This window comes from Salvelinus sp. IW2-2015, unplaced genomic scaffold (assembly GCF_002910315.2).
Source record: "Salvelinus sp. IW2-2015 unplaced genomic scaffold, ASM291031v2 Un_scaffold1925, whole genome shotgun sequence".
NCBI lineage: Eukaryota > Metazoa > Chordata > Actinopteri > Salmoniformes > Salmonidae > Salvelinus > Salvelinus sp. IW2-2015.
The window spans coordinates 120,833-129,756 of NW_019943283.1; the positions used below are offsets into that span (position 1 = coordinate 120,833).

The window sequence follows — 8,924 nt, forward strand, 5'->3', positions numbered from 1 at the left end:
TATGTGATTGTCTTATGGTTTATATTCCACCTAATAACAGTCTATATGTGTATTATCTTATGGTTTAATTCCACCTAAATAACAGTCTTCATGTGTATTATCTTCCGGTCCCACCAGGTAACGGACTGATGTTAACGGTGCTGCTGAAACGCCGTGGCCTCCTGAGGATCACAGAGATCTATCTGTTACACCTGGGCCTGGCTGATCTGATGCTGCTAGCCACCTTCCCCTTCGCACTGGCACAGGTGTCCTTGGGCGTGGTGCTCGGAGACGTCCTGTGTAAGCTGATGATGGTCGTTGAACCGACTCAACTTCCTTTGTGGAGTCTCCTCCTGGACTGTATCGGCTTCGACCGTTACCTGGCCATCGTGCATGCCATCACCAGCCTCCAGAGCCGACGCCCCAGGAACGTACACCTCACCTGTCTGGCACTGTGGCTCATTTGTCTGGCTCTGTCTGTCCCCAATGCTGTTCCTGTCCGTAGGGGAGAGTCCTATAGACCCGACTCAGCTCTCATGCTCTTCCACAGTCACGTCTCCATGCAAACAACTGGGATCTGACGGTGGTCCCCATCAAACGGCTCAGCATTTCATTTCGCTGATCCAGTTATTTTGTTGGCTTGTGTGACCTGGATGGAGCTCAAGCTGGTGAAACCAATCTCCTGCATAGCATGGAGTCTCTCAGCCAGAGCAGGGAGTTAGACCCTGATGGAACTCTCAGCTAGAGGACAGGATTTAACCTGGATGGGAGTCTCTCAGCCAGAGACAGGGAGTTATGACCTGTGGAGTCTCTCAGCCAGAGACACCAGAGTTAGACCTGATGGGAGTCTCTCAGCCAGAGACGAGAGTTACCTGATGAGTATCAGCACCAGAACAAGGAGTTAGACCTGGATGGAGTACTCCAAGCCAGAGAAAAGGAGTGTTAGACCTGGATTGGAATCTTCTCAGCCAGAGACAGGGAGTTAACCTGGATGGAGCTCTCCAGAGGACAGGGAGTTAGACTCTGGATGGAGTCTCTCAGCCGAGACCAGGAGTTAGACCTGGATGGAGCTCTCTCAGCGAGACAGGGAGTTAGACCCTGGATGGAGGTCTCTCAGCCAGAGACAGGGAGTTAGACCTGGATGGAGTCTCTCAGCCAGAAACAGGGATTAACCTGGATGGAGTCTCATCAGCCAGTACAGGGAGTTAGACCTTGATGAATCTCTCAGCCAGAGACAGGGAGTTAGACCTGGATGAGTCTCTCAGCCAGAGACAGGGGAGTAGACCTTGATGGAATCTCTCAGCCAGAGACAGGGAGTTTAGACCTGGATGAGTCAGTCGCTCAGCCAGAGACAGGGAGTTAGACCTGGATGGATCTCTCAGCAGAGACAGGGAGTTAACCGATGGATCTCCTCAGCCAGAGACAGGAGTTAGGACTGGATGGAGTCTCTCAGCCAGAGACATGGTTAGACCTGGCATGGAGCTCCAGCCAAGACAGGGAGTTAGACCTGGATGGGTCTCTCAGCCAGAGACAGGAAGTTATGATCCTGGATGGAATCTCTCAGCCAGAACAGGGAGTTAAGACCTGGATGGAATCTCTCACCAGAGACAGGGAGTTAGAACCTGGATGGAATCTCTCAGCCAGAACAGGGAGTTAGAACCTGGATGGAGTCGCTCAGCCAGAGACAGGGATTAACGCCCGGATGGAAGTCTCTCAGCCAAGAAAACCAGGAGTTAGACCAGGATGGACGTTCTCTCAGCCAGAGACAGCGAGTTAGACCTGGATGGAGTCTCTCAGCCAGAGACAGGGAGTTAGACCTGGATGGCTCTCAGCCAGAGACAGGGAGTTAGACCTGGATGGATAAGTCTCTCAGCAGAACGCAGGAGTTAGACCTGGATGGATTCTCTCAGCCAGAGACATGGAGTTAGACCTGGATGGAGATCTTGCTCAGCAGAACGGGAGTTAGACCTGATGGATCTCGAGCCAGAACAGGGAGTTAGACCTAGATGGATCCCTCTCAGCCAGAGACAGGGAGTTTAGACCTGCTATGGAGATCTCTCAGCCAGAGACAGGGGATTAGACCTGGATGGAAATCTCTTCAGCCAGAGAAAGGGAGTTAGACCTGGATGGAATCTCTCAGCCAGAGACAGGGAGTTAGACCTGGATGGAATCTCTCAGCCAGAGACAGGGAGTTAGACTTAGCCAGTAGATGTTTTCAAATAACCACGTACGCAGACATTTGCTGGTCTGTGTCCCAAATGTCACTCTATTCCCTATTGGTCAAAAGTGTATATAGGGAATAGGGTGCCATTTAGGATGGATCCCTGGTGTCTCAATCTAGTGGGAATAAACCAAAGGGATGTATTTGTACCTCTGTTCCAGGAGAGGCTCCTGACCCACGTGCTGTGTTTCTTCCTGCCTCTCGGGGTCATGACCTACTGCTACGCCGCTGTGGCGGTCACCCTGCACCATAGCCAGAGAGGTCAGCGCAGCCTGGAGAAAGAGGGAGCCATCAGGCTGGCTGCACTAGTCACTGCTGTGTTCTGCCTGTGCTGGCTACCCTACAACATCACCATGCTGGTGTGAACTCATTCATTCATTCATTCATTTAATMTATTTGATGATCCCCCAAAAAATGTTATGTAGTCAAGAACATGCAGACTATACTGTTTTGTTTTTAAATTAACAATAAATAAATATATATATATATATAGATAGATAGATATATAATATAGATAATAAATAAATATATATAGATATAGAATATAGATAATAAATATATATAGATAGATATAGAATATAGATAATATATAAATATATATAGAATATATATATATATATATAGATAATAAATACATATATATAGTGCACTACATGGTCCCCTATTCCCTATATAGTGCACTACTCTTGACCAGAACCCTGGGCCCTATAATACAATACAAAGTACATAGAACTATATAGTGGCCCAGGTCAAAGAAGTGCATTATAAACTCTATGGAACAGATGCCATTGACTTCTCTCCACTGTGACGTTTAGGTGAGGACCCTGGTGGATCGAGGGTTGGACTCTGGTTTGAGCTGCCAGTCCCGGACTAGTTTGGATAAGGCCTTGGTGGTGACAGAGAGCCTGGGGTACACACACTGCTGCCTCAACCCACTGCTGTACGCCTTCACTGGGGTACGGTTTCGGCAGGATCTCCTGAGACTGCTGGCCCACTGAGGCTTTGGCAAAGGGGGTGTACTCAGAGGGGAGTAGGGCGTCAGCGTCATTCTCTAAAGGACTCACCGCCACAACCGCTAAAATCCTCATGTTGACCAACATATTTTACTGTTACAACTCAGGTAAAAGGTGTCTCAGACGTAGTTTCTTTAAAGGGATACTGATGGTTAAATCTGATCTTTGAATTAATTATGAGTAAAATTATTATATTTTCAGCTTACAAATTGATTTCACTGTTACAACTAAGAGCTGCTGGGGGGGTTACTGTTAGAGCTTGTGAATCATTAATCAACCTACTGTATGTCTAACCTCTCTTTATGGGGTTGTGACAACCCACAAGCACCTGCTTGTGCAAGCCTTGTGTATATATACTGACATACGGAGTCTTCCATGATTGCATGCAATAACCCAATGTGCGACAAACGCTTGTGCGTATAAACATCTATTTGTGTCCCAGATAACTTATAAACATCTATTTGTGTTCCGGAGAGTTTTCTGTAAGTGTGAAAGTGTAATATTGATCTTTAGTCAATAGGCCTGGATTGCCAATTACTTGACTGTATGTGAAATGTATTGAACATTTTTTTTATACAAATAAAATATGATTGAGTGCTTCGTAATGTTGTTCACACCAGACAATCTTTATCCTCCTACCACTCATCAGATCAGTGACTACTTTGTATAACGTATAAACTACTGTGTCTAAAGTATATACTACTGTGTCTAAAGTATACACCATGTAAAAAATATATCCTACCGTGTCAAAAATATAAACTAATGTGTCTAAAAGTATAAACTACAGTGTCAAGAAGTATATATTACTGTCTAGAAGTATAAACTACTGTTTCTAGAAGTATAAKCTACTCTCTCTAAAAGTATAAAATACTGTCTCTGGAAGTATAAACTACTCTGTCTAGAAGTATAACCTACTGTGTCTAGAAGAAAAACGAATGTGTCTAGAAGTATAAACGACTGTGTCTGGAAGTATAAACTACCCTGTCTAAAAGTAAATATTACTGTGTCTAGAAGTATAAACTACTTTGTCAAAAGGTATAACCTACTGTGTCTAAAGTATATAACACTGTGTCTAAAGTATAAACTACTGTGTCTAGAAGTATAAACTACTGTCTCTAAAAGTATAAACTACTGTCTCTAAAAGTATAAACTACTTTGTCTATAAGTATATTACTAACTAGTGCTGGAAGTTTAAACTCCGTGGCTTGTAAGTATAAACCCGGTGTCAAAAAATAACTACCTGTGTTCGAAAAAGTATAAAACTACTAGTGTCTTAAAGTATAAATTACTGTGTCTAGAAGATATAAATACCTACTGTGTCATAAAAGTATATAACGATGTGTCTACAAAGTACAACATATGTGGTTACAAGATATATAACTACGGTCTAGAGTATAATCTACTGTTTCAGAGCTATACAATCACTGTTTCCAGAGTATATTACAACTACTGTACTCAAAAAAGTATAAAATCTGTGTCTAGAAGGATATAAAACTACTGTGAGATCAATGAAGTTATAATTACTTATAAAACACCTGTGTCTAGAAGTATAAACTACTTAAATACTACTGTCAGAAGCATAAAACTAACTGTATCATAAAAAGTAATAAACTGATGTGTCTTAGAAAGTTATTAAAGTTACTCTTTCCAGAGACATAAATACTGGTGTCTCTAAAAGATATAAACTACCTTGGTCTTAATAATGCACTAGCTGATAGTAACTACCTGAGTGTACTATTAGTTAAAAAATACTGTGATAAACAGTTTCTAGAATATCGAATACGGTCAAAAAGTAAACTGTCTTCTAAAGGTACTAAAATACTGTACGGAGTATAAACTACTCGTGTCTAGAACAGTATAACTAACTCCGTGCTTAAGAAATGGATCAAGTAATAACTACCTGTCTTAAGTAGAAGTTATAACTATCCGTCTAAATATAAATTTTTCGTCTAGTAAGTATGAACTTTTGAGTCTAAAGTGATAAACACTGTGGCTAGAGAAGTATAAACTACTGTGTCAAGAGATATAAACTACGTGGTGTCATAGAAGTATAACTACTGTGTCAGAAGATAATATGACTGATTCATAGAAGATAGACTACTGTGTCCAAGAATATATACTACTGTGTCTGAAGTAACAACGGTTAAATATAAACTACCGTGTCAGAAGTATAAAACTACCGTGTCTGAGTTATAACAACTACTGTGTCTGTAAGTAAACTACTGTGTCTAAGAAGTATAAACTACTGGGTTAAGGTATAAACTACTGTCTAGAAGTATAAATTACTGTGCTAACGTATCTAAATTACTGTGTCTAAAGTATAAACTTACTGTGTCTAGAAGTACAAACTACTGTGTCTGAAGTATAAACTACTGGTGTCTAAAGTATAAACTACTGTGTCTAGAAGTATAAAACTACTGAGTGTCTAGAAGTATATACTGGTCCTAAAGTATAAACTACTGTGCTAATTAAACACGTGTCTAGAAGTATAAACTACTGTGTCTAAACGTATAAACCTACTGTGTCTAAAGTACTAATACTGTACCAGAGAGTTTCTACGTATAAGGTCAAAACTACTGTGTGCCTAAAGTATAAACTAAGTAGTCAAAAGTATTAATACCTCAGGAACATGATTTGAAGTATAATTATCCAGTCTAAAGTTATCACTTTTGTTACAAGCTATAACTAGTTCTTAGAAGTAATAAACTCTACTGGATGTCTAAGTACAAACAGACCTGTGTCTAGAAAGGTAAATATTACTTTAGTGTCTGATCAGAAGTAAAAGAACGTGTACACTAAAACGTGTCTGAGAGTCATAGAACTACTTAGTCCTGTAAGTATTAAACTACTGTGTCTAAAGTTATATGTGCAAATACTAATTCTAGACGTGAGTCCTAAATACTACATACTTGCGAAGTAGATAACTAACCGTTGAAGTATGCAATTACTCTGTCCTAATATAAGCTACTGGTTTGAAGTATACTGTGTCTAGAAGTATAAAACTGGTTCTAGAAGTATAAAACTTACTGTTCTAAGTATAAACTACTGTCTAAGATTAGTATAAACTACTGTGTTATAAGTATATATACTACTGTGTCTAGAAGTGTAAAAACTACTAGTGTCTAGAGATAAACTACTGTGTTAAAGTATAATTACCTTGTCTAAGTATAATGACTACTGTGTCTAGAAGTATAAATACTGTGTCTAAAGTATAAACTACTGTGTCTAGAAGTATAAACTGACTACTTGTCTAAAGTATAAATACTACTGTGTCTAGAAGATAAACTACTGTTCTAGAGTATAAACTACTGTGTCTAGAAGTATAAATACTGTGTCTATAAGTATAAACTACTGTTCTAGAGGTATAAACTACTGTGTCTAAAGTAATAAACTACTGTGTCTAGAAGTATAAACTACTGCGTCTAGAAAGTTATAAACTTACCGTGTCGTAACGGTAAAATCCGTGTCAAGTATAAACTACTGTGTCTAGAAGGTTATAAACTACTGTGTTAAAGCTAAAGAAATGTGTCTAACTGTGTGTCTAAAGTGATAAGACTACTGTGTCTAAGTATAAACTACTGTGTCTTAAAGTTCCATAATGAACGGACTGTGTCTAAAGATAAAACTACTTGTGTCTAAATTATAAATTACTGGTCTAGTCAACAAGTATTAAAAGACTACTGTGTCTAAAGTATAAACTACTGTGTCTAGAGGTATAAACTACTGTGTCTAAAGTATAAATTACTGTGTCTAAAGTATAAACTACTGTGTCTAGAAGTATAAACTACTGTGTCTAGAGGTATAAACTACTGTGTCTAGAAGTATAAACTACTGTGTCTAGAGGTATAAACTACTGTGTCTGAAGTATAAAACATGTAAAAGGTCAATGACACCAACACAATGACATGGATAGAGTTCAGTATTCTTTCATTGTTTTAAACTTCTATTAAAACACAGTTATACAGAACATTTGCAAACAATCACAAATTGCATCTTATATACAGCAACTATATATATATCATATATATATATATATATCATATATATTTATATATTCCAGTTTGGTAGCCGGAGGAGAAAAATAATCAATGATATTAAAGATATATAAACCAATAGGCTTTACAAGCGTAAACCTCGTCCAAAACAAATACAGTCATCTGTGAAATATAGGCTCCATATTTTACAGATATTTTAGAAAATGGCTTCAAATATCTTTTATTAAACCGTTGTCATGACAGCTCTTCAGTATTATTATTTCATTTTTTTATCAGTTTGTACTCCAAACAACATGAAGATAATCAATTGATATCATTTATTTGTTTAACAATCTGAAGCAATAATAACAGTATTAACATTGATGAAAACATATGAGACAATGGAAAAACACCCTATTGAAAAGAAGGTTTTTACAGTAAGTCTGCATCCCAAACGCACTATGTAGTGAATAAGGGGGCCATTTTGTACCCCAGACATGTAGCAGGCTGCTCAGGGGGATCAGAAGGGTATGTTAGCCATACTCCCTGGTCCAGGGCCGTAGCCTAGGGGACTGTCCAGGGACATACCTCTCTGTCTGAGAGGCCCCTGGGAGCCAGGGCCAATGCCGGGGCCCATCAWCCCACCCTGGGGGTGTTGGGGGCCCGGCCCCATCATGGGGCCCTGAGGGGACATGACGGGTCCCCCCTGCTGGCCGAATGGATCTCCAGGGAGGACCATACTTCTCTGCTTAGCCTGCATCAGCATGAGGTTCTGCTGGGCCATTAGGCTGTGTTGTTGGGAGGACATCATGGATGGGTGGGGCTGGGGGCCGGGGTGGCCGCCGTGGAGGAGGCTGTTAGCCATCATGGCCTGCTGTTGAAGCTGTTGCTGGGTGGGGCCTGGCCCCATACCTGTCCTCCCCATCAGGTGTCCAGGGTGCATCATGTGACCACCCGGACCTCCCATGCCCCTGGATCCGCCCTGGGGCATCCCCGCCATACCGTGTCTACCCATCCCGCAGTGGGAGGGGTGAGGGGGCAGCTGCTGCTCTGCCATCATGTTCTGGAGGTTAGCAATGTGAGGGTTGGAGGAGGGGGCATTGCTGTGAGGGCCAGGGGCAGAGAGCTGTTTCAGGAGCTGTGGAGGAGGGGGTCCAGGGCCCTGGGAGCCAGGCTGGCCTTGGTGGGGATTAGGGTGGTTCCCCTGGCCCTGCGGGCCCCCGGACATGCCCTCTGCCTTGGGGAAATACTGCAGGGTGGAGGAGGGCTTGTCGGAGGGGATGATACGAGACAGATCGAACTCCGGGATGCCTGAGTGGGTCGGTCGGATGACGTCACTCAGGTCGGGGCCGTCGGGGCCCAAAAAGGAGTCCGAGGGGTGGGGGCCACGCTGGTGGGGGTGGGACATGCCCTTACTGAGCATGTGCTGCAGCTGCTGGGGGGGGATGACATCTTCTGGGTTCTGTTGGGAGAACTGGGGAGGCATACCGCCCAGAGGGGAGTGCATGGGGCCTCCGTGAGAGGGGTGCTGCATGCGTGGGAACCCTCCCATCTGGTTTTGGGGGTGCATGGGGGACAAGCTGTATCCCATCCTGTCCAGGGGTCCCCCTCCGGCGCCCATCATGGCAGGATTCATACCGTTCAGGCCCATGGGGTTGGGGGACAGCTGGCCGCTGTGGACACCGATGGAACTCTGGGACAGCAGCATAGAGCCCTGGTGGTTCCCTGGGTTACCTG

The 8,924-nt window shown here is 42.5% G+C and overlaps 2 protein-coding genes across 2 annotated transcripts in view; one reads left to right on the forward strand and one right to left on the reverse strand.

Annotated features, from left to right (window-relative positions):
- LOC112072428 (C-X-C chemokine receptor type 5) overlaps window positions 1–3,692 on the forward strand; it is a 6,142-nt gene extending 2,450 nt beyond the window's left edge. The window contains 5 exon segments of the mRNA XM_024139832.2: window positions 118–531; window positions 534–562; window positions 2,362–2,559; window positions 3,016–3,209; window positions 3,211–3,692. Of these exon segments, the coding sequence (XP_023995600.2) occupies window positions 118–531; window positions 534–562; window positions 2,362–2,559; window positions 3,016–3,209; window positions 3,211–3,382 (1,007 nt within the window). The 3' untranslated portion in view covers window positions 3,383–3,692.
- Window positions 3,693–7,276: 3,584 nt separating this feature from the next.
- The window catches only part of bcl9l (bcl9 like), a 10,615-nt gene continuing 8,967 nt past the window's right edge, over window positions 7,277–8,924 (reverse strand). Inside the window, exon 3 of the mRNA XM_024139834.2 lies at window positions 7,277–8,921. Coding sequence (XP_023995602.2) covers window positions 7,708–8,921 — 1,214 coding nt within the window. The 3' untranslated portion in view covers window positions 7,277–7,707. The remainder of the gene's footprint in view (window positions 8,922–8,924) is intronic.